Consider the following 26,349-nt stretch of genomic DNA (forward strand, 5'->3'; position numbering starts at 1 on the left):
GAGGGCATTCCATAAACAAATGAAAACGAGGAGTTCTATTAATTCTCACTAACCAAACAGGCAATGGAGATAGAAATAATTTTTTAAAGAAATACTAAGAACTGCATACATCAAGTCCCATAAAACTACAAGAATGCCAAGTAACTGAATTTACGTAGTCTTCCTCGTTTTTTTGACTTTGTGCGCCGATGGTGGCTATAGCAAATATCACGGAGCAAGCTCATGTGACATTTTTGCAAACTGTCTGAAAAAGTCATAAAAATCAGCGCAAACGGCAAAAAAAAAAAAAAAATAGTACTAACTGCGGCAACAAACCGACAGTTTAATTTTGAAAAATGTCCACATTTTCAGTCTGAAAATCCTTCGAGCAGCTGATAAGTAAATTAAATGATGAGAGTGTTCGACAATCACTGTTATTTTGGTCTTCGATTTGTGAGCTGGCTAAAAAAAAAATGCATGTCAAGTTTTTCTTCAGATAAAAGTCTCAGAATAGTATAAAAACTCACATAAAAAACAAGAAAGAGCAGTTTCTGGAACATTTGGTCATAGACAAAACTTACGAAACATGGACAATATGATACCCAATTCCCATGTGTGTTTGAAGTCTACAAACTTAATTTTGTCCTTAAGTCCTGAACGGTATTAATCTAACCTAAAAGTGACTGGTTGTTGCCAGTCTAATGCAGTTCTTAGACGCAACCATGAAATAACATGATTTTACTCCGAATGATTCCGTATTCTCTTTTGTTGTTTGTTTCTGTTTGTCACCATAATATTTCTCAGAAGTTTTCCCGTTTCAGACATGCATGTTACGTATTAACAGCATTTTGCTCATTTTACACAGATCAGAAAATGATACATCTAGAAACGTGTGGTACCTGAGTATTTTGATGGCTCGTTTATTCACAAATATTTACAGCGTCGAGACTCACTCATAAAGACATACACGTCATATTTCCTTCAGTCGTTCTGTACCGTGGCTTTCTACTGCCCTCTGGCTTGCTTGAACATGTTAATTTGTCCTCAAAAATTCATTTAACCACCCGTCCTCAGTAAATTGCAGAACGCCGCGGTTGTTTTTTTTCCATTTGTTTTGGCATCGTCCTCAATAACTTTTACAAGACCTCTTTTCTTTCAATTTGTCTTACCACCGTCCTCAATAAAATGCACATTGCCGCGTTTCTTTCAATTTCTCATGTTACCATTCTAAATAGCTTGAACAATGCCTCGTTTCTTTCAATGTGTCTTACCGTCGTCCTCAATAAATTGGACAATGCCGCGTTTATTTCAATTTGTCTTACCTTCTTCTTCTTCTTCTTCTTCAGCGTTCCAGAATGTTCTGGTTACGTGTGAGCTCGTTTGCCCATTTGGGTTCCCCACACTATACTCTGAGAGCATAGTCAGCTCACTCCGCTTTCGTTGAGTAGGCATGCTGGGTATTTTCGTGTTTCCATAACCCACCGAACTCCGACATGGATTACAGGATCTTTTCCGTGCGCACTTGGTCTTGTGCTTGCGTGTACACACGAAGGGGGTTAAGTCACTAGCAGGTCTGCACATAAGTTGACCTGCATGGGAGATCGGAAAAATCTCCACTCTTAACCCACCAGGCAGCAGCGACCGGGATTCGAACTCACGACCTACCGATTAGGAGGCCGACGTCTTACCACCACGCCACTGCGCCGGTCATTTGTCTTACCACCGTCCATAATAGATTGCTGAAGAGATGATAAACAATAATAACCAACCACAATAACGTTTAGAACGCCGCGTTTCCTTCAATTTCTCATGTCACCATCCTCAGTAACTCTTAGAACGCCGTGTTTCTTTCAATGTGGCTTACCACCGTCCTCAATAACTTGCACAACGCCGCGTTTCTGTCCGTTTCTCATGTTACCATCCTCAATATATTTTAGAACACCGTTTTACTTTCAATTTGTCTTGCCCTCCTGATTGTACTTATATATTCTTGGGATTATCAGAACAATGTAGGTCCTTAAACAGTCCATTTGAATCAAATCCTCAGCAACTTTTCCCTTTTATTTATCTTGTCCTCCTCAGTGTGATTGTCGCGAAAATTGTTAGCACACGCCCAGTCCTCAAAAACCGCTTGAAAATCCCGTCGCCAATAGCGGCACGAGGTCGCGTTTCTTTCAGTTGTCTTGCCCCGAAGCGGGTGGCTGGAGGGGGGGCATGGAAGTGGGCGGATGCGGGAGGGATGAAGGAGGGGGGTGAGGGAGGGGAGGGGGAGGGAGGGTGCCGAGGAGGGGGCGGCGTCTGACCCCAAGACTCTCCCACTTGACCCACGACAGGCGTGCGGTCAGATCTGAAACATGATACAGGCAAGAGTCGTATGAATTGGCTAGAATTGTTCTGATGAGTTAAATGAATTCTGCAATTTGTCAATTTTATCTATCATTTGTCAGTTGTTGCATTGATGTTGTCGTTGTCGTTGTCGTTGTTGTTGTTGTTGTTGTTGTTGTTGTTGTTGTTGTTGCAGTGATCACGTCAGTCGTGTTCAGAGCCATCATTCTTTTATTTCAATGAAAACCGGTCGATCTGTTAGGCAAGCCGGTCAAACCAAGTCTTACTACACACATTGATTACATCATATTTGTGGGACCAGATAAGTCAAGCGAAATAAAAGGAGCTAAAGTTACAGGTAGATTAAATCCCTGTGTTAAGGTTCCTCTCTATTCTTTTTTTTCTTTTTTTTTTCTCTCTTTTCTTTTTTTTTTCTTTTTCTTTTTCTTCTTTTTTTTTCTCGACTGTGCCCTGCCTCTATCTCCTGTATCTGTCATTAAGTAGACGATAATAAAGGTTTTTTTAAACAAATAAACAAACAAACTGCATATATGCATGTAACACAAACTGCCGCATTTTGGAGAGTATGCAGGACACATTGTTTTGCAGCTTACATCCCTCTGGTATTTCTTTTGCTTGCGCCTTATGCATGACACACACACACACACACACACACACACACACACACACACACACACACACACACACACACACACACACACACACACACACACACACACACACACACACACACACACACACACACACACTCTCTATTCTCTTCTGAATGAAGTCTTTGAGAAAATTTGAATTTGAATTTCCGTTTAATTGCGAGTAGCCTAGTGCTTTGTCATTTGGAGTCTTAAACTGAACATTATCACACAGTATGTGCATACCTAGGTGTGTAATCTCGCAGGTGGAGAACTGCCTTTCGCGAACAGGACTTCATGCAGTTAAACACAGATAGCAAGAAAATCCATTCTTTTCAAACAGTTAGTGTCATAAATGATGACTCAACAAAAGGATTAGAACTGTGATTCTCATGCCGCTCGTTTGAATGTTAGCTTAGTCATATGCTTGAAACGGTCGTGCATACAGAGACCCAAAAATGTGGATCCATATGATCTGAGGTCAAGAAAATGTCTTAATGTTTCCGATTCCCCTCCCGACCCTAGCACTTTTTTTGACATTTCAAATATAAAAACAGATACACAAAAAAAAATTAAAAATGACAAAACTCGATGTGGCAGACTTTACAAGGAAAGTTACTCTTACTCAGACATCTAGAGGACACAGCTCGCTCGATATCTGGCAAATTAAAATCCACATGCGCATATGGCAAACAAAAAACCAAAACCAACTTCAATTAAAAGTAAAAATAATAAGGAACCGACCTACCAACCCTAATGTTTTTAGCCTTGTCATCGGACAGTTAGTTCATATAAATTTGCGGGATTTAACATAAGAAGTGGTCAGCACAAACTTACCGCTGGTGTTCCAAGCCTGCCCCTCGTCATCCGACCCTGACCCCGCCCCCGCCCCCGCCCCCGCCCCCGCCCCCGCCCCAGCGTTGCGTCTGAGCGTCTCCTGCACGTAGTCCAGTGCGTCAGTGCCGGACAGCAGAATGTCCTGCAGCAGGGCGATGTACGCGATGGCCAGACGGAGCGTGTCGATCTTGGACAGGCGCTTCTCATAGGGGAAAGTAGGCACGTGACACCTGAAGAAATATGAGTCGTTGCATTCTTAAATTTCAAAACAGATAGACTGGTATGGTAACGTAAAAATACCCCAAAAACCTTTTTTAAAAAAACCACCTTAAAAAAAGGTTAAATTTTGTGGAACGTTTAATTACCGACACAACAAATCATTCACAATAACTTTGACCCATGAAGCTACAACAATTCAGAAGTCATTTTTTCCTGTGACGTGTATCTTGTTTGTCCATTTTAAAATATGACTCATTTTGTCATATCTATCATCATTCATTCGCTTGCGGCTTCGTGGCAGGCGGAAGAAAAATCAGCCAGATAAGTTTTTGTTATTAATTGTTTGTCTGTGCACTTAAAAGACCGTTGGGTCGATATATTTGTGAATGTATTGTTTTGTAAATAACAAACGTTCCAACAATCTACCTTTCTTGTTTTTTGATTCTGTCCATTTTAAAGACCTATAAGTCGAAGTTCTTGTGAATGTTTCGTTTTGTCAATAATGACATGTAGTCTTTCTTGTTTGATTTTATGCTTTGTTTTATTCATGAGGTTTTTAAAATTTAATTTTAGTTAAAATCTTTCAAAGAAAGGACTGATCCATCAAGGAAAAATGTTTGTGTTCATTTTTTTTCTTCTGAAGCCTTCCTGGAAATGCTGCATTTAATACAACTTGAAAAGGACACGTTTTTGAAAACTGTGGAATGTTTTCTTATTCTTTTGTTTTATATTTTGTGTTCAAAGAAAAAGTTTTTTTCTTCTTGTTTCCCGGTGTAACACGAGAAAATTACTCCCACGAGATTTTTACTCCGGAGTAAACATTTCGTACGAAAAAGTTACCCCTTTACGAAAAAAAGCACTCCCCCATTGCACGAGAAAATTACTCCCCAAGACAGGTGAGTTCCGAGTAAACATTTCGTACACAAATGTTACTCCCCTGACGAATAAATAACGAATAAATTACTTCACCCCAACACGAGCAATTTAACCTCCCATGCCAGGTGTACGAAATGTTTACTCCCTTGTCCCCTGTTAGTCTTGGTGGTGGAAGGAGGGTAGCGCGACATTCGTGTGCGCGAGATCACTTATTGGCATTATCCCTTCGCCCGCATCCCATTTTTGCGTACGATATTTTTACTCGAAGTAAAAAAAAATGGGGAGTAAAAATTTCGTGGAGGGAGTAATTTTTTCGTGCCTTGGGGAGTTCTTTTCGTGGAGTAAAAATTTCGTGTTACACCGGCCTGTGTCTACCTGTTTAATCCCAGCACACGTCTTCAAGCACGACTACTATGACCTTTTTTCCCTCCCTAGCTGTCGTTAAACCGAGCTTAATTTAGTGCGTTTAAGGGTGAACAAATCGGCGATTCAACCTCAATCGATGCAGTTCATTTATGTCTGTGTACTTCTTTTTGACCATCTGGCCCCGGACAAATATTTCGCATACTTTTTAGAGAGTCGATCTTGTCGTATACCTTTGAAATACTGAGTGGATGCACGCATATCGAAAGCTTGCAATGCGCTCAACACAAAACTTCCGATATCATAACCACATTTCGGAGCGCAATTGTTTAGGAAAAGGAACATGTGTGTACACGTGAGTGAAAACCATGACTGTCCTTGCCCTGCTCTTTTGAAATCATTGACCACTGATCACGCCATCTCATCTCAAGCTTACAGTGGAACCCCACTTTTAAGATCCCCTGACTTAAGACCCCCCCCCCCCCTTTTTGTGTGTAAGACCATGCCTTTTTCAGATCTTCTGTTCATAACCTCTGTGCATATTTCCCAATTCCGTCGCGATATAACCTTGAACGGTTGAAAACGACGTTAAACACCAAATAAAGAAAGATTTCCCCATTTAAGACTCCCTCCTTTTTAAAGAACTTGCTTTTTCATATTGTCTGTTCATAACCTCTGTCAACTTTACCCCCATTTTAAGACTCCCTCTTTTTTAAGGTCTAATTTTCTCAGATTTTGTTGGAAGGTCTTACAGGGAAGGTTCCACTGTAAATTCACCTGAGTTCATCAAAAGCCGTGTTGATGCTCATCATCCTCTTCCTCTCTCGGACGTTGGCAGCGAAGCGTTGTATGGGTGGGGAACCGGGCATCATAAGATGATGACCACCGTTTGGCCCCACGGGCAAGTAATGGCACGAGGGGTTCATTCCTGGCTGGTAGTGGCAAGGTCCGGGCTCGTAGCCCGATAGGAAAGGAGGATGGTCCATAGAAGACGTTGTAGGTTCTGGGGTGTGGTTGTGGCCCGGAGGGGAGGAGGAGGAGGAGGGAGGGTGTAGCTGTGCTGCTGTTGTCCCAGAGTTGTGTTGGTAGCCGTTGTGGTGGTCATACATGTTGTGATACTCCTGAATAAGTACGAACCAACAAAAAGTGAAACAATATACGCATGTTGTTTATGCGTTCATGCGTTGAACTGGCTTTGACACGAATTGGTTAAAAAGGCGTCACTCTAATTTTGATAAACGCATTATCAAGACAACACATAGTAAGCCCTAAATACTTTAGTGTTCACATTGGAAATACTGTGTTATACCATATGCCACACTTCTTAACTATTCACACTGTATTCAAAACGGTTTTCAGTAAGCGCCTTTAAAAACTGGAACAATTCTATTCAGAATGTTCCTGATTTCAGGCTAAGTAAAGAGAGCGAAGCGACCTAGACGAATGAGCGAAGCGACCGAAATTTCTAGGGGGAGGGGGGGGGGGGGGGGGGGGTCCGGGGGCATGCCCCCCCCCCCCTGGAAATTTGTTTGATCCAAAGAAGCCAAACGGGGCTATCTGAACTTAGCTTCGAAATTGCTCTATCTGTCTTTTTTGGGAGGAAGCAATTTTAAATTTCTTGCCGAAGCATTAATGATTTGAACAATAATATGCAACGGCTTTAACAAAAAAAGGGCTGGGGGGGGGGGGGGGGCTTGACCCTCAAAGCCCCCCCCCCCACCCCGCCTGTCAGACCCTGATTAATAATGGCGAAAACATGGTTAATTATGGGAAAACACCACCTCTGTAAAAAAGGAACCCGGAAAGTGTTTGTCGGAGACCTTACAGGCCTTATTTATATATTTGGCACTCTTTCAGTACTGTTTTCCCCATCTGGATAAGATATTTAATTACAGGTACAGTCTAAACAATTAGACTGACCATCTCAGATCTTGCTGTTAATCTGTTAAATTAATTTATCCGAAACATAATCTAACTCTGGGCAGAAACATACACTGCCATGCGTAAACATCGAAATGCACATCTGAATAAAAATCAAAATCAGAAAATGGATTATCAATCTCTAACAATAATACCGATACTAACTGGTACTGAAATTGTATCTGACAAAATAATGTAAACAAGACCCCACATCGTGTTCAAAGGAAAGATTTAGACGCGCTGAGCAATCAAGCGAACTAAGTGAAAACTTTGGCTATTAGACCTATGACGTGAGCTAGTTAAGAAAAGCGCACACAAAAAGAAAGAGCAAGAAGATATAAAAGGAGAGGGACAACAGAAGCAAATAAAGTAACATGAATAGACACATAGAAATTAATATAACGCTGAAAAATAAGTAAATAAGCCAAGACAGCAACCTAACAGGCAAACACGCAGACCCAAGGGAAAAAATAACAAAAACAAACACATTTAAATATTCAATAATTAAAAAAATTTAAATATAAAAATGCAGGCCAACCCATCAAAGCGAAATAGTACGGAACTGAACTAAATCATCTACTATCAAATATGAAGTTATGATCTTACTAAAACACCGACGAACTTCTTCATATATTAAGCCAAGCAGTACATGTAAACGATACACGCACTAGCAATTAAAAAAAGATCGCCAAACACGTTGTAAAGAAATCCCGTTTTTAGAATCGGGACGGGATAATTCCATTATTATATAACTAGAATGAATACCCGCTTCGCCGGGTAGCCGGCTTCGCCGGGAAGAAGTACTTGGAGCCGTACGCCGGCTTCGCCGGGTCCGAACTATGGACCCGCCAAGCTTAGGTCCCTCCCAGATTCGTGGAATGGGAACAGCACGAAAATGATTCAGTGGCCATAATGCCATTCCTGACCATATCGAGTCCCATCCTTGTCGACGAATGTAACCGTGTTAATCACCTTTGGAGGCGAACTCCACTCAAACAGGACTGAGCAAGTTATGGCTTCTCAAAGGAAGGCCAGTACATAAAATTACGTTAAAATTAATATTAAAAGTCCTACGGTTTTGAGCCATTAAGGACTTGAGTGTTTGTCCGCTTTCAAAAAGAGGAAAGAAAGAAACAAAAAATAAGGAGAGGAGGGCAGGGGGTGGGGTTGAGTTGATAATGCTCTGTGGAATTTGTTAAAATGAAAAGTAGTTAAGATGTTTCTTGGTAAGAATTATAAGTCTGTATTCTATATCTTGAATAACGGGCTTGTAATATTATTTTTTTTTAATTTCAAATCGAGTTAAAAAGTGGAACCTTTCAGGATCACCAATAAAACCAAATAGATGAGCAAGTAAGAGGAACACGAACAATAAGTCTCAAAACTTTTTACAAATAAAAGGATTAAGATGTAAGCCACGAAGGCCGTGGTAATAAAAACAATATGTACAGTTTGGCGACTAGTGGGCCTTGGGTGAGGATATGTTGTCTAGAAGGTAGTCGCTGGAATCAGGAGGGATGGCGGGAGCCACTCGACCTCAAACTGAAACACGCTGATGTGATAATCTGGGCTTAGTTATACCCACAGCCCCATGTCCGAGTCCCTGACCAGTCGGCACAGCAGCAAGCTGTGTGACCAGCCTAGAGAACTGCTACTGCGCAGATAATCCTGGGGACTCAGACCATGGAGCTGCATATGGTCATATAAGGTTTTAAAGGTAATTCTATTTGTAGCGCATGGAGCGAAAATGTGTTGAAATGAATAGGGTTCTCCACAATGGCAGGACTTGTTAAAGATATGGAAGCGGCAGCCGCCGGCACGGAGGCGTCTGAAGATAGTGAGGAGGTTTGTTGGGAGATCGGGGTGTAGATCGTTCATATCAATGGGTTGATAGGACAGAGATGTTACGTACTGACTTCGAATGAGTTTACGGATTTTACTGTAGAACTCGGTTACTGAGTAGCCGATGTTAGTGTTAGCTGGGCTAGATTCTGCCGCTTCTTTGGCAGCGACATCCGCCAGTTCATTTCCCCGGACCCCTACGTGAGAGGGGACCCAGAGAAATGATACGGATGTGCCGGATGAGATTAACTGGTGACATATAAAGAGGATTTCTCTTTGTAGCTCTGCCCGATTTGATGTGTTTCGATGCAGAGCTTGTAATGAAGAGCGCGAGTCAGAGCAGAAAACTACCGCACGCGGTGTGACTGGGAGGTCATTTATAAAAGTGCATGCCATGAGCAAGGCAAATAGCTCGGCTGAGAATATGGAGATGTCTTTATTAAGAGTATATTACACATAAAATTACACAAAAGCCGCCAGACCACATCACAAACAGAACTGAAGAATGCACAGGTGTTGCTTACATAGAGACACACACACTTACACACACACACACACACACACAGAGAAGCCGTATCTATAGAGAGATAGATGACAGTGTATTTTTCGCGTGGCTATAAATTGATTCGACCTTTGCACTTTTACAGTGAGGATAATTTACGGGTCCAATTTACGTTCTGTACACTGCGTTGACCTTCTAAAAATAGGTAACAGTAACAGAACGCCGGGAATATCCGAAGACGCTCAGCGCAGTGGACAGCGCAGTGTAGTAACTTACAACTGAACGGGAAAGCCACACGAAGGAAGGGAGATAAACGCCAAACACTGGAGAAGATAAGGAAGAGTTACTTATAATGGTGAAATGAACACAAAAACGGAAATGAGTTCAGCGCTGCGCGCTGAGAGCACGTGTTGAAATATCTCATCGATGATATTGTGTCCGGGGTGTAGCTGAATACGGTGTCCAAATTTGAAAAAGATCCACCGAGAACTTTGGCGTTGTGATGTGGTGTAGCGGCTATGGTGTGTCGGTATGGGGGCCCGGGTAAGCTGAGGTGGAACCAAAATAGCTGAGGTGGAACCAAAATCGGTTCCGCGCTGCGCGCTGAGAGCACGTGTTGAAATATCGACCAGGTTGTGTCGTGTCCCGGGTCTACTTGAATATGCCCACCAAATTTGAAGCAGATCCATCGAGAACTTTGGCCGTGCATCGCGCACAGACACACAGACAGATACACAGACAGACACACAGACAGACACACAGACACTAGTCGTATATATATATAGATTACATGTTCATAGGGCTTATACATTATTTTTTTATTGTTTTAAATTCATCTATTAATTTATTTATCTGTTTATTTATTCACGTGTTTATTATGTAGTAAGTTATTTGTATTTTTTTATCAATCATGAATCTATTTATTTATTCATTTGTTTGCTTATTCATTCATTCATTCATTCATTTATTTATTTTTTGCTTGTTTGTTACAATGTTGCTAAGATATTTATTTCCGTTTGAAAAAGTCATTTATCTTAACCTCAATTATTTGATACAATTATTTTATCAAAACACACACCTCAGTAATCGGTATTTTTTTAATATGGAAAAAAAAGAAGACTTTATTGATTGAAAGAGTGACTTTTATATCGAATGGCCGAATCAATTGAAGCAAATTAGTGAACTCGAGAAAATAGAATCAAGTTTGTATTACATAAATTTATGTTGTATCACAAAAATCAGGACCGCAACACGGTGGCCTAGTGGTAAGGCGTCCGCCCAGTGAGCGGGAGGTCGTGGGTTCGAACCACGGCCGGGTCATAAGCCTACCTAAGACTTTAAAATTGGCAATCTAGTGGCTGCTCCGCCTGGCGTCTGGCATTATGGGGTTAGTGCTAGGACTGGTTGGTCCGGTGTCAGAATAATGTGACTGGGTGAGACATGAAGCCTGTTCTGCGACTTCTGTCTTGTGTGTGGCGCACGTTAAATGTCAAAGCAGCACCGCCCTGATATGGCCCTTCGTGGTCGGCTGGGCGTTAAGCAAACAAACAAACAAACAATAATCAGGTTGTTCTTTTAGTTACTTCATTTCATGAAAAACCTGAAAAACGTTGACATTTGTGCGAACATGTTCTATCGCCTCGAAGCAAAATCGCGTTTGTGAATAATAAAATCAATACGAAATCTATATAAACAAATCGTCTTAGAATGGAGGGTGTACCCCCCCCCCTCTCTTTTTTAAGGCAAAGACAGAAACCTACAGTTATTACAGTTTATTATTGTAAGCAACTGCAAACAATCCTTCATGTTGGCTGTAAACTTTATAAAATAATGATTAGAATAATACGGTGAAACCTCATAAGTTTTGTTGCTTTCTTTTAAAATCGGCTTCACACTGAAGATCCCGATTTGTTTTTCTCATTGCCTCCAGTTCTATATGTACTACGTATATACCTCCTTTTCGTCTTCTGTCTTCAATCGTCTTTTGTCTTTAACAGTTCTGTTTTTATCAAAAGATTATCTACACCTTCAGCAAACCATTTCTAAATGACCAGTTAAAAACCCCACACGTGTCAAGTAATCTTGTCTAAAATTAGAGCCTAAAAGAAGCGGAAATTTACCACACAAAAAGATAACCAAAAAAACACCTACATAAGGAATATACCCTCCTATACTCACCCCCTCCACCCCCACCCCACACGCACATGTACATTGCATTTTAATTTTCCCCGTTCTCTGCCCGCTTAAACCTCCAAACTACCCCCACCCCCTCCCCTGAATCCGTTCGTGTTAATAAGTAACCTTTTCCATACATTGCTACACCTCCTACCTGATTGTTACTACTGGTCAAGTCCGCAGCTTGCGAGGGAACCAGACTCTGGTGAACACCAGCCTGCATATCGTGCTGACGCATCACATTGCGATGGGTCTGGCTGTGATGAAAGCTCTGCTCACTGCCCGCCGGCTCCTGGTAGAGGCACTCACCGCTACTGAACGACCCCACAGGGAAGGAAGACGATGCTGAACTCTGGTGTTCTGAAGAACGCGTGGACAACAAACCGTGTTCTGACGGGCGTGTGGACATCGAAGCGTATTCTGACGTTCCAGAAAAAGAGGACGCCTCGGAATGTATTGGTGCTGGGTTGTCTGACAGTCGTGATGAGAAAGGTGGCTGATCTGACAGTTCTACAGGGCGTCTTGAGGTACTAGGCACATGGTCTGACAGTCCCACAGACGACTGTTCTGGGAATCCTGCATACGAAGACTCATGTGAGAGTCTTACAGACGACTGTTCTGATAGTCTTGCAAACGAAGACTCATCTGACAGTCTTGCAGACGACTGTTCGGATAGTCTTACAAACGAAGGTTCATCTGAAAGTCTCGCACCCGACGACGACGACCGTTCTTGCAGTCTTACTTGTGGTTGTTCTGACAGCCTTATCGACGAGGTCTCTTCTGACAGCTGGTCTGACATAGCGAACCCGGACTCTCTAATGTCAGCCCCAGCAGAAGCAGCCGATGTTGCCCTAAAGACGGGTCCGCCAACCGTATCACTATAGCGGTTTTCTGGAAAGTGTGTTGCGTACATGTAAGCGCATGGCGGAAACTCTTCATCCTGATGCTGACAGGAAGGTAAGGATTCCGGGTACACACCTTCATTCTCTTCCTCTTCATGCGACGGCGGTGGATGCTGCCGCTGCTGCTGGTGATGATGACGATGAGGATCAGGACGACGATGATGGTGTTTTTGAGGAAACTGGTGATGCTGGTACCGATGAAGACCGTGAAGAGCGTTCGTGTCGACGTTTTCCTGGTCAATATCGAGGTGAAAGTAGTCCGTGTAACGCTCGTCGCTTCCCGGCGAATCCATGGCTGTGGAAATTATTGTATTCGAGTTTTCCAAATCATATCACGCTTCCCTTTATCACGTTTTTTTTATGACAAGTCAATGGAAAATACTTCTGTGACACAAAACTGATTGCAGTATGTCATAGTTTATCAAGACAAAAATGGTCGCTTCAAATTACCGTTTTTATCGTTAAATTATCACTTTTGTGTTGTAAACTGCCGCTGAGATGTCTTTTTCTTCTTCTTCAGTTTAAAAAAAATCTGTTTTCCCCTTTCTTTCCTTTCCTTTTTTATATATACTTTTTTTTATAAAGGCTTATGTCGTGAAACATTAACTCCTTTGGCTATGCACATTTTTTCAGGAGTAATTTAGAAACCTATCCAGAAAAGCACTGTTTCGGAATGGTCAGTATACAAGTTCCACGACAAATGAGAGAAAAAGTGGTCAGTAAAGTTGATTTAAAGCTAACAAAATTCTGATTGGGCGCCACTCAAATTTAGGCTCGCTGCAGAGAGGGGTAAAGCACGGCTCTTTCAGTGCAAGACGGCTTCAGCCAATCAAGTGCTAGCACTGGCACGAGACTTCATTAGCAATACGCAACCGCCCAGCTTCTGGGCCACTTACAGGCCAAGTGGTCGCCCTCCTTGTTGGACCGCGTGACAAGAAAAGCGCGGGAAACAGAAATGTGTCGTTGGTCATCGCGCTATTCTTCGTTACCCTTCTCCCCACCCCTGACAGAGCCCGTTTAACTCATGCATAAGAGTTTAAGCGTATTGTAAAGAACAGCAATATTTTACGCTGCAGGGAAGCAGCAGGCAACGGCGGTGGAGGAGGAACTTGTTCTTACAAATGCCCAGCTCAGCCGTTTGTCTCACCCTCCGTAAAAGCCACGTGCCTCTGGAAGCCAAGTTCAGCGCGACGCCTCACCCTCCTCCAACTTACACCGCGCTCAACTCCACCCCGAGCCACGGATGCTGTTCAGCTAAGGAAACGCAGCGGGGTTCGTTGTGGGCGATTGGCAGCTCAAGATTGTCAGCGGCGGGGCGAAGGCAAGTGCGGGTGATTGTTTGGCCCCGCGATCATATTCACTCCGTTTGAGAGTGTCAACGCCAACTGTGGGCCCGGTAATTACTGCTCGCCGCGGGCAGGGAGGGGAACGGGGACTGAGAAGAACTGGGGACGTAGCTTTAAGCGCCCTGCTGAGAGTCCTCAAACGGAATCCGTTCGCTACGCCGACTTAGGATGCCACTGGAAGCAGGGATTTTTTTTGGTATTCTCTTTCCGTCTTTCTCTGTTTCTTCTCTGCCTTTCTTTTGGCTGTGTTTTGGGATTTTTTGGGTCGCCGTTTCTCCATCGCTTTTTCTTTGACTGTGTTTGGAATTTTGTGTGTGTGCTTTTCGCCCCCTACCCTTTCGCTTCTTGTTTGGGATAACGCACCCTCTCTTCCAGCCCCCCCCCCCCCCCCCCCCCCCGAAGCACCCTCCGCTGTCTTTATGCAGGGGTGTTTAGGATTTTTATTCTCCGCTCCTCTCTTCTTTGCCGTCGCTGTGCTTAGCTCGTTTGGAGGAGATTTGTTGTGTCTTAACCGTCTGGAGTGTTTTACGGAGTGAATGCGATTTGTTTTTAACAAGGAGGCTTGCAATGGTTTTGTTGTGAGAGACCTTTTAATGGTTTGCGGCGTTTTTCTGTTCCACTGCACTTGGAAGAACAAGGCCGTTTTTGTGTACTTGCAGGAGCGAAAACTACAAATAGAATAAAAATTCATTACATTTAAAGATGACACGGACAGCACTATAGGTCAGTGTTATTGAAAATATGATAGGTGTGCTTGTTACTACATACGTGAACCTATGTTTTATGTTTTATGTGTGTTGTCCTATACAATTGTTGTTATAATCGTTTACAGGCAGGCAGGGTGTGCCGAAGAAAATTTTCCTTTTTTTATGTAATATTTTAATGGACAATAAAGTGCTGTTATTGTTATTGTTATTGTTATTGTTATAGAGCTACAGTTGTAACCTGCACTGTTGTTAAAAAGTGTTAAACGCTTAACCAGCATTGCCAAAGGATGTTAATTTATATAATGGCAAAGTCGATGGCGAGAGTAAATTGCTTCTACGTCATTGTTTTTATTATTTATATTATTATTATAATCACTTATTGAACTTTTTTGAATGTAATGTCTTTATCGCTAGTAAAGTTGATCAGGTTTATTATCAATGACATTTATCACCATTGTTTTGTTTGTTTTATTACTTCTGCGGCGTAGAGTGTCGCCTTTTTTCCGTATTGGTCATGAACACTCTAAAATTCATACAGATGTCCGTGGCGTATTTTTTGCTTTTGTTAAATTAAACACAATCAGTCCTTCTAAAACTTAACGGTAAACTCCTAAACGAAAAGCGAAACAAACAACACAGATCGATACAATTATAACTCGTGGCTCATTAGCTGACCGGCATTGACATGACTGGACCCTCACAACTGGACATCAACGCGTGCCCAAGTGGTCAACGCACGTGTCATCACCTTTAGACCACTGTCCTTGCTGGGAAGCCGTTGTCATCTTCCAAACGAGGCATATGGTAGTGGTCAGTGTAACGTTAAAATATGGTCGATGCAGGTAAGTGAAGAGTTTGGACACCTACAAGAAGAAAAACTTATTTTTGTGAGCCAAAGCACAGACATGCTTGTAGGCAGTTATGCAGACAACAGAACGAGACAAATCAACGGGATGGACTGAAGGATGAATTAACTAACGGCCAGACGGACGGATGGACTGTTTGACCGACCGACCGAACGACCGACCGACCGACAGACAGACAGACAGCAAGTCACTAATGAGTGGCAAGCACACCTGTTATTAACTTCAGTCATGCATAGTGGGCAGCCGGCGCAGTTGCCTAGTCGTCTTAACCTCATGACATTATAAGATGTTTGATGGGTTGTTGACAGACCAGCTTTTTTGTCGTCCGAGGGGGAGCATATCGTCTTTTGTTTCATATGTATTGACCAAGGCCGAAGGCCGCGGTCAATAAATATGAAACAAAAGTCGATATGCCCCCCGAGGACCGACAAAAAAAGCTGGTCTGACAACAAACCACCAAACATCGTTTTTGTCATCATTTTGGTAGTGAGAAAATAAGATAACAATCAACACAGGGAGCCATGCTTTGAGCTTCTAGCGTTTCTATTGGGTTTGCTTTTGATTATCCATGTAATAGGGCTTCCTGCAACTATGGTAACCGGGGATTTATTCCCCGGGGAACATGAGATTTATTTACCGGGTGCTTGTGAATGAAAACTCGTGAAAATGATGACAATATATTAAGATGTTTGATGGGTTGTTGACACTGACAGACCAGCTTTTTTGTCGGTCCGAGGGGGAGCATATCGTCTTTTGTTTCATATTTATTGACCAAGGCCGATCATCATTATAATCATCCTCATCTCATTAATCATCGAAAATATCTTTTGTCAATAAATATGAAACAAAAGTCGATATGCCCCCCGAGGAACGACAACAAAGCTGGTCTGACAACAAACCACCAAACATCGTTTTTGTCATCATTTTGGTAGTGAGAAAATAAGTGCACAATCAACACAGGGAGCCATGCTTTGAAACACGAGTTTCGTTTTGATAACCACACGAGTTCCGTTTTGATAACCACTGGCAATCAAAGCTGGCGTGTGGAAGCAACTTTCTGTGTTTTTGAGTTCATTAAAATGTTGGAATGAATATGTCAGGTTTGAGGATGCACAGTTCTGTAGGTTCATCTCGGTATTTCACCCCCTCGGCTTTCAGTTGTAAATATTAAGCTTAGTGATCGAATGTGGAAGCTACGTTTGGTCAAAGGTCACAGAAGATTTGCGTCGTGCAGCGAAGGAAAGAATCGCGATCTTGTTTCCGATTCAGTGCCTCTTTGTTTTTCATTCGACCTGTCATTCTGCTTGCTCGGCTTTGTTAGATGTTTGCATATCATGTTGCTATTTTCTTTGTTTTTATTATTGTTTCTTATTTGCGCTTCGTTTATCGATACAACGTCTTGTGCACGGGTCAAAATTTGTGTGTCAGGGGTTTGACTTGAACTTGACGTTCGTGTTTCTCCGAACGTCTGTGTATCGAAACACAGATACACGCACTCCATGACTTTGTAAGAAGACAAAACATATCGTAGGTTTCATTTGTTTGTGATGAATTTATGACCTTTCATGAAGTAGTTTTGATTTTTGTTTACTTTTGCCAGTTTGTCAGTTCGTTTTTGGAACTTTGCAAAGCAGTGTCGTGTTGTCTGTTTAGGTCTGGGGACACGCTAATGAAAAGAGCCGAAGAATCCCCGAGCGTTTCTATTGGGTTTGCTTTTGATTATCCATGTATAACCTGCTTCCTGCAACTATGGTAACCGGGGATTTATTGCATGGGGAACATGAGATTTATTTCCCAGGTGCTTGTGAAATAAAACTCGTGAACATGATGACAAATGGTGGTGTTTGCCAGTGTTAACATCACAGTCACTGACATACACTGTTTGAGGACAAGTCATTGGCTACTTTTAATGTTTCGTATTATCTCAGGTGACAGGGCGATGATGGAACAATTCGTGTGCACAATTCGGCGCTTCTTATTCTCTCAGGTGGCAAGATACTGGTTCCGGGTAACTCTCACTTTCAAAGGTTAGGCTATCTATATACGAGTCAGTGCACATGTGTGTGTGTGTTTGTGTAGGATGGGGAATGAGAGGTGGGGTGACGTGCTGTGTGTATGAGTGTGAGTGTGTGTGTGTGTGTGTGCGTGTGTGTGTGTGTGTGTGTGTGTGAGTGTGTGTGTGTGTGTGTGTGTGTGTGTGTGTGTGTGTGTGTGTGTGTGTGTGTGTGTGTGTGTGTAAGTGAGCGCGCGCGCGTGTATATACATGTGTATGTCAGTCATCATCACCTATATACAAATTAAAACCCAACACAAATTTCAAAGAAATCTGTTAAAGTTTTATTTTGAACACACAGCGCAGAGAACAATACTGCCTTCAACATACGGAGGGCAGGACAAACTCCAACAGTGGACAGTAGTGTACAGCAACAAAGCTCCGTTTTCATCTCCTTTCGTCGCCGGCACATATCTCCGCTGTTTGTCCACGCAGATGTATTCCTTGTTGCCATGGCAATCAGGACAGCTCCCCATCAAGTACCCCGAGAACTCCAAGTTCCAGCCTGCATTGCAGGTGTCTCTTCCGGGTATCATAAGGGTGGATGACCTTGATACACGGCATACAGAACACACAGCGCTCATACCGCATTCCGGTTCGCCGCAGGTTTGGTATTCGGTGCCGTACAGTTCAGAGGATCCATACCGGGGTACTGCATGGCCGTCGAAGACAGGGTTAGGAGGAAGGCAGAGGTAGTTGGAAGGACCCCCTGTGTGGTCGTACCACGATCCTCCGATGTAACATGTAAGGTGAGAATATTATACGATGTTCGGTGGCTTGTTGACGGACCAACTTGTTTTGTTGGTCCGAGGGGAGCATATCGTCTTCTTTTTCATATTCATCGACCATGGCCGAAAGCACACACACACACACACACACACACACACACACACACACACACACACACATACACACACACCAAACACACATACACACACACACTCATGCACACACACACATACACACACCCACACACACATACACTCACGTGCACACACACACACACACACACACACGCACACTGACTTTACATTTATACTAACCGGAATAAACGGTGTCAAACGAATTTGAGCACGCCGTATTGCCCCAGCGTACGTAGACAGTACCTATAAAGACCAACAAGTAATGTTAAATCATTTCTGTTGCCCGATGTCTTCGCAACTGCTGATCTTTATTAACGATATTGCACACACGTTACGGTGGAGAATCTGGGATACTGTGCTTATTTTTGAGTAGAAACTTTTGGACCAAATGGGATAATATTAAAAAAAATCATATTCCCAGACGTTGACATTCTGAGAGTAGATCAAATCACGATTCATTATAAGTCACACACACACAAAAAGAAAAACAAGTCGCGTAAGGCGAAAATACAACATTTAGTCAAGTAGCTGTCGAACTCACAGAATGAAACGGAACGCAATGCAACGCAGCAAGACCGTATACTCGTAGCATCGTCAGTCCACCGCTCATGGCAAAGGCAGTGAAATTGACAAGAAGAGCGGGGTAGTAGTTGCGCTAAGAAGGATAGCACGCTTTTCTGTACCTCTCTTCGTTTTAACTTTCTGAGCGTGTTTTTAATCCAAACATATCATATCTATATGTTTTTGGAATCAGGAACCAACAAGGAATAAGATGAAAGTGTTTTTAAATTGATTTCGACAATTTAATTTTGAAAATAATTTTTATATATTTAATTTTCAGAGCTTGTTTTTAATCCAAATATAACATATTTATATGTTTTTGGAATTAAAAAATGATGAAGAATAAGATGAACGTAAATTTGGATCGTTTTAGAAAAAAAAAAAAAAATTACAATTTTCAGATTTTTAATGATCAAAGTCATTAATTAATTTTTAAGCCACCAAGCTGAAATGCAATACCGAAGTCCGGGCTTTGTCGAAGATTGCTTGGCCAAAATTTCAATCAATTTGATTGAAAAATGAGGGCGTGACAGTGCCGCCTCAACTTTTACAAAAAGCCCGATATGACGTCATCAAAGGTATTTATCAAAAAAAGGAAAAAAACGTTCGGGGATATCATTCCCAGAAACTCTCATGTCAAATTTCATAAAGATCGGTCCAGTAGTTTGGTCTGAATCGCTCTACACACACGCACACACACACACACACACACACACACACACACACACACACACACACACACACACATACACCACACCCTCGTCTCGATTCCCCCCTCTACGTTAAACCATTTAGTCATTACTTGACTAAATGTAAAAAGAGGCAATTTTAGAGTACACAGAAACGGGAATTCTTAAAAAGTCGAAAATCGAGGAGCAGAATTGTTTGGAGCAGATTAAATCGAAATGTATAAAAAGTCGTAAACCAAGCAGTAGAAATTTTTGGAATAGACGAAATTGGAAGATCATATTGTAAACCTGAGGAAGAACATTTCTGGGGCAGATGAAAGGAACGTTCAGACAGAATCTAAAACCGAGAAGGTTACATTTTTGGAGTTGATCAAAATACAGAATTCTAAAACAGAAGAGTTCACATTTTTGGAGTAGAAAAAACAACTAGAGTCGAAATAGTTGGAGAATGGGAATTAATACCATCAGATAACACAAAACAAAAGCCACCGAGGATTATACATGTAGGAGACATGTTTGGACCGGATTAAGGTGAAGTTAATACAAAGTCAAAAACGGATAAGACATTATGGGAGTGGACCAAATTGGACGTTTTCAGGGCAACATATTACAATGTACCCCCCGATTTAACAGCTCCGACCTTTTAAGACCTGGCTTTTTCAGATTTTCCGTTCGTAACCTATGTAAATTTACCTCCATTTTAAGACTCCCTCTTTTTGAAGACCGACGTTTGGGAAGTCTTTTAAGGGGGTGTGAGAGGGAGGGGGGGGGGGGGGTCCACTGTACCCGCGGAGGCGATGGCCTGGTCCTGTTTGACATTGACGTTGTCCACTGCTTGCAGCTTTGCGCTGACCTCATTCAACTTTGCGGTCAGCTGGGAGACCACCGAGGCCAGAGGTCATCAGAACTTCAAGTCAAGTCAGGGCAAACACAAAGGTGTTGACATTTCGTTTGGTTAATGGGCACTATCGAATTAAGGATTGGTGTCTGTAAACTATATTTGTTAGACGGCTGAGCTAGCATAAAATACGAACACATACACACGACATACAGGCGCACGTTTAAGCAGGTACGCACCCAGGCACGCACGCACGCACGCACGCATGCACGCACACACACACACACATAAACGCGCAAGCACGCACGCAAGCAAGCACGCACGCACACGCACACTCACACACACACACACACACACACACACACGTACAGACAGACAGACACACACGCGCGCACGCACGCACGCACACACGCACGCACACACACGGACACACACACACACTCACGCACGCACGCTCACGCACGTACGCACACATGCACGCACACACAAACAGACAGACAGACAGACACACACACACACACACACACACACACACACACACACACACACACACACACACACACACACACACACACACACATTTCTACCGTCTGTGAAGGCCCAGCGACACAAGAGGAGCAGTGCTTGATTTTGACATCTGATTGTCCTGTTTACAAATAAAGGAATCAATTATTGAACCAAAGTCAAATAAATTCTATCTATCTATCTAGATATCTATCTGTCTGTCTGTCTGTCTGTCTATCTGTCTATCCGAGCCGTAACAAACACACACACACAACTCTTACTTTTTGACCGAAGCTATCGCTCTGCTGGTTGAAGTGTTGCTGCTGACAAGGGCATTTTTCTCGTTTGAGTCTTTCAGTCAACTTCTTTTCTTGATTATCTAGTTTGATTTTCTGCTTTCGAAGCTTCAACTTCTGTTTGGCGAGTTCTTTTCGTTGTGTTTTTAATGTTCTCTGGGAGTATTCCAGTTCCTTTTCCTGAGCGTCCATCCGTCTCTTCATTCGATCTATTTCAGACTCCGTGTGATTTTTGTGGATCAGAAGCTCGTTCAGTTTCTCCTCCATCTTGAGTTTCCAGAGCTGGGTAGGATGTTTCTGTCTTGTCTCAGCGAGTGACTCTAGGTCTGACGACGGCACAACACAGTATTGTGCATACAGACAAAAAAGTAGAAAAACCAGGACAGTCATGCTGCAGCTGAGGTTTGAACCTTTGTTTTGAAAGACCACTGATCTGTGCTGGTAGTTTCTCGACTAAATTATTCTCGTGAGTGAGCTAGTTTTCTTCAATCTAATTTTGTAAGTTCAATTTTTAAGTTTTTACATTTTATGCCCTGAATTTGCAAGGTCGACCACGACCTTGACATGTTCAAACTCTTTATCTTCCTTGCATAGTTTTATTTTTTAGAATTCTTATCTTCCTGCAGCAATGCTTCAAGAAGGTGTATTCAAACGATACATAACGTTAAAGTATATTGTAGTGTATGATTTTTCACTACAATCAACCAAAATAAAAGAAAACGAGCAAGCAACTGATGCACATATAATCCGCTGTGCAAAAAACAACGACCATGTGTCAATCCCATCCGTCAAAGGGATTGTTTCTTCACGGTACATTTGCACCCTAAGGATGAATTAATAACAGGGAACCGTTCTCGCTTTTTTGGCTACTGAAGTTTTTCGATCCGATTTTCCATCCCCGCGAGTAAGATCAGTGCGCATGCGCCCAAAAGCAGACGACATCCGGCACGTGATTGTGACAGGACTTGAGTGGGAGGCTGTTAGTGAGAGATTTGTTTGAGAGGGAGAAATGGTTTTCATGACATTGCTCACTTTGCGATGAACGTAGAGATTTGCGCAGTTTTTTTTTCTCCGTTTTACTTGCATAATTATACAACCATAACATACTTGCTGATGTGAGTTAAAACAAACTAAAATGCATATTGTGCAGACGTTGTGGTATTTGATTGATTCGTCGGATTAGGAACGTTCTGTAACGAGGTCGTTTTAGATCGTTGTCTGACCAGTGCTTCTTTTCTTCGTCCCTTTTCTTCCTCCCTCTATCCATAAGTCAAAATAATCAGCCAATCGATCACCAACCCAGCAACCGACTGACCGACAGAATTCACCCACCCACCCACCCACCCACCAAATAACTAACCTACCAACCAGCCAAACAACCCACCAACAAACCCACCAACAAACCCACCAAAAATCCTTGTCACGACGAAAACAAAAATCGTTATTGCACCGATCGCTTCCATCATATCAGCAGGTGTGTGCAAACAAAAGGTCCATTGAAAGACGTGTTTGTCCATTCTTAGAGTTCCGAGGTGTGCCGTACGAGACCCTTGACTCCAGCACGAAACGCCAGTTTGTCATTTGGATCCTTGACAAGAAAATCGTTAGATATTCTGACTCCGGTCTCGGGGCAACACATTTTTTACGCTAGGTGAAGTAACAATTATTTTCTAATTGCACTTGGGTTTAATTTTTTTAATTTTTAACCATATATATAGTCGGTTCTATCCGACTGAAATTTCTGTTGTTTTGAGCATTCTATGTTGACATGTTGGGTGTGGTGTGTGAGTGTGTGTGTGTGTGTGTGTGTGTGTGTGTGTGTGTGAGTGTGTGTGTGTGAGTGTGTGTGTGTTTGAAAATACATGTAGCAGGAAGGGTGGTGATGGAGGGGGATGGGGCGGGGGGGGGGGGGGGATGCAAGGGTTCCTCATAGAGGTTAATCGACTGTCAGGTATGATTCCAAAATTTAGATGAAACTTGATGTCGTACTGTAAATGTCAAATTTTTACTTACTGTGCCCATCACCATAGATTCTCTTCCTTTCCTTCCTTTGTTTGATCATTTCTATTTTTAGATTCAGTTTTTTTTAATGATCTTGTGTATATGATCGTGTAAATCCACGTGTGCGTGAGCATATGATTGTTGATGCGTTCATGAATTCATGGAGGTGTGGTGGGCGGAGGTGCGGGCGCAGGTGGGGTTGGATGGATGTGTGTGTGTGTGTGTGTGTGTGTGTGTGTGTGTGTGTGTATGCGTGCGTGCGTGCGTGCGTGCGTGCGTGTGTATGTTCATGCTCGCGTGTATTTGTATGTGATCGTGCCTGTAGTCATGGGTGAGTGTATGCGTACGTACGCACTCGCACACGCACTCGCTCACACATTTACTCAAACGGCATCAAAACCCAACCAAAGTGGGAACCCTCACCATCACACACTCCATCAACCAACCCCCCTCCGAGAACGAAAACAAGACCAAAGACCAATCCGTTACCCGGAGCAGGACTTCGTTAAGTCGCTCTATCCGCGGTTGCTAGGTACTAGGTGTGTGACAATCAGGCGCCTGATACGGAATACGGGCCTGTAACGGTTGTTGCCGTGTATGGCCAAATTTCTCCCACTTTGTTCCAGAGTGTCGTTCGGAGTGGATGGAGTTTTGTCTGGCATGGTGTAACAGTTGAAGAAGTAAGAGTAAAATTAATAGCCATTAAGAATTGTGGGTATTAAAGGTAACAAGGAAGAGATGGATATAAGAAAGAGGCAAGAAACTAATGAAAGTAGGAACAGGAAAGAAGTCGAGAGATTAATATAGAGAGGAGGAAGAAGAAAAAAGTGTGAAAGAAGGATCAAGACAGAAATGGAAAATAATTTAGAATAAATAGAGAAAGGTTTTTGTTTTTAAAAAGAAACAAATTTCAAAGAGAGAGAGAGAGAGAGAGAGAGAGAGAGAGAGAGAGAGAGAGAGAGAGAGAGAGAGAGAGAGACAGACAGACAGACAGACAGACAGGCAGACAGGCAGACAGACAGACAAAGACGGACAGAGACAGAGAGAGCATTAAAAACAACACGAACAAGAACGGAAATCAGGAAAATACAATCACATGTGTTGATCGAATTTACGATTCTGCGCGGACAGATGCCAGTCGCAGTATTGTTTGATTCCCCTTCTCGACCAAGATGTCTGACCGATGAAGTATGAAGACAGTAAAGGTAAGAACGCGAACAATCTTTTTGTGCTATTTGTTTGCTATTTTCCCCCCAATTGTTATCGTTTTAAAAAAAATGCCACCAAAGAAGAGATATGTTTAGAGAGAGAGAGAGAGAGAGAGAATTGAATTGAATTGAATTGAACTTTAACAAGGATCAAGATTTAAGGCTACGCCTTTTCTTACAATCTGTCCTTGAAGACAGAGAGAGAGAGAGAGAGAGAGAGAGAGAGAGAGAGAGAGAGAGAGAGAGAGAGAGAGAGAGAGAGAGAGAGAGAGAGAGTGAGAGAGAGAGAGAGAGAGAGAGAGAGAGAGAGAGAGAGAGAGAGAGAGAGAGAGAGAGAGAGAGAGAGAGAGAGAGAGAGAGAGAGAGAGAGAGAACACGACAATAAAAAAATAAGAATGGTATTTTAATGTATAATCTAAATGATCAATAATCAGTTGCCTTTTTTCCAGCTGCAGATTCTGCTTCTGCTTCTGCTTCTTCTTGTCTGCCATAATGGAAACAAAGGTAAGTACGACGAGGTTCTTTAATATGTTGAAAGGGAAACAAATTTCAGTTTTAACTTTCTTTGTACTCAGACGACATCAGAATTAAAAAGGACTTTTTTTTTTTTTTTACACCTGTGAAAGTCGTACCAGACCATAAACAATAATTCAACAATCCAACATTACAAAACTACGGCACACTCACACATACACAACCCAACATATCTTTGCCAAACCTAACATATCACCAAAAACGTAATACAATTCTTCATATGAAGCCCATAAACCAAACAATGTGTTCAAAATTGCCAGTAATAAAACTGGAATAGTACTCCAAATTTGTTTTGGTCAAATTCTGTAACAATATTTCTAACAATGGCCTTTTCTCTTGTAAATTACTCTCATAAAATATAAAATTTTGCATACAAAATAATATGATCTAAAACCACGCATACATTTACCTTTTCTGTACAATCAAACAAAATAAATTCTTCTTTAAAAGAAATATTTACCAGGCGGATACAACTTTTATTTATCCGGTCTTTCAATTCATTCCAGAATGTTCGCAAAAACAAGAACTTCCAACAAATGTTTGGCCAGCTTTTTAACTATTTAAAAACATATCTTTTCTGTGATCGTATGCCAGACACAGAGAAACAAGTATATGCAGAATATAAAATTTAATGACACACGTTGCAAGAAAATCAGAGAAAATGCCGTTTTGGCGATATTTATCAGTCGTCTGCTTTATAGATATCCGGTTTGATAACAATATTGATCAGATAAAAGGCCCAAAGCATGTGGCAAAACAGCTCAGTTGCAAGAAACCTCTTCATTGTTTTATGATCGTGATTTTTCCGAAAAGCCTACACAGCCGTGCGAAAACTCCGCAAATACTGGTATTTAACGTGATATTTTTCTGTCTTGAAACAAAAAGCAAACGAAAGAAAAGGAAGCAGTCTCTATATTCCGGTCGCCACGACCACCCCCCCCCCCCCCTCTCCCCCACCCCCTCAACCAAAGTCCTTAAAACCTGTCGAAAGCGATATCTTTTGGGTATCGACTTCCAGATTGTTCTCATTTTATGCTAGGCAGTCTTAAAGATGCAGTGCATGAGTCACAGTATGGATAGCAAAGATTTGTCTTTTTGTCGCAGATTACGATAGTAGGCTACGCTACGTATAAACAGCCAAAAGCTTCACACAACTATCTCACATATGCCTTCACATACCTTCAGTGTTGCAAGCTAAACAAACGCGGTTTGTCAGTTCGCATCTCTCGCCAAAGAGTAATTTCCCGTGATCATGTTCAGGGGCTGAAGGCTGTGTTCGGAATGCCAAAATGG

General features: G+C 42.2%; 2 protein-coding genes across 2 annotated transcripts; both read right to left on the reverse strand.

The window, feature by feature from the left end:
* Window positions 1–2,153: 2,153 nt before the first annotated feature.
* Window positions 2,154–26,349, reverse strand: LOC138983113 (pancreas transcription factor 1 subunit alpha-like). Its single transcript, XM_070356522.1, has 8 exons — window positions 26,236–26,349; window positions 23,804–23,969; window positions 21,101–21,159; window positions 20,462–20,582; window positions 18,606–18,668; window positions 6,027–6,370; window positions 3,792–4,021; window positions 2,154–2,326 (listed from the first exon to the last, which is right to left on the reverse strand). The coding sequence occupies exons 4-8, from the start codon at window positions 20,531–20,533 to the stop codon at window positions 2,154–2,156; spliced, it is 882 nt and encodes a 293-aa protein (XP_070212623.1). The 5' UTR covers window positions 20,534–20,582; window positions 21,101–21,159; window positions 23,804–23,969; window positions 26,236–26,349.
* Window positions 17,824–18,320, reverse strand: LOC138981342 (uncharacterized; the record flags this gene model as incomplete). The annotated part of the gene is made up of 1 exon (XM_070354230.1): window positions 17,824–18,320. A coding segment is annotated over one exon (474 nt), but the record flags the coding sequence as incomplete, so codon positions are not given.

Source organism: Littorina saxatilis, linkage group LG12, assembly GCF_037325665.1.
Source record: "Littorina saxatilis isolate snail1 linkage group LG12, US_GU_Lsax_2.0, whole genome shotgun sequence".
Taxonomy (NCBI): Eukaryota; Metazoa; Mollusca; class Gastropoda; order Littorinimorpha; family Littorinidae; genus Littorina; species Littorina saxatilis.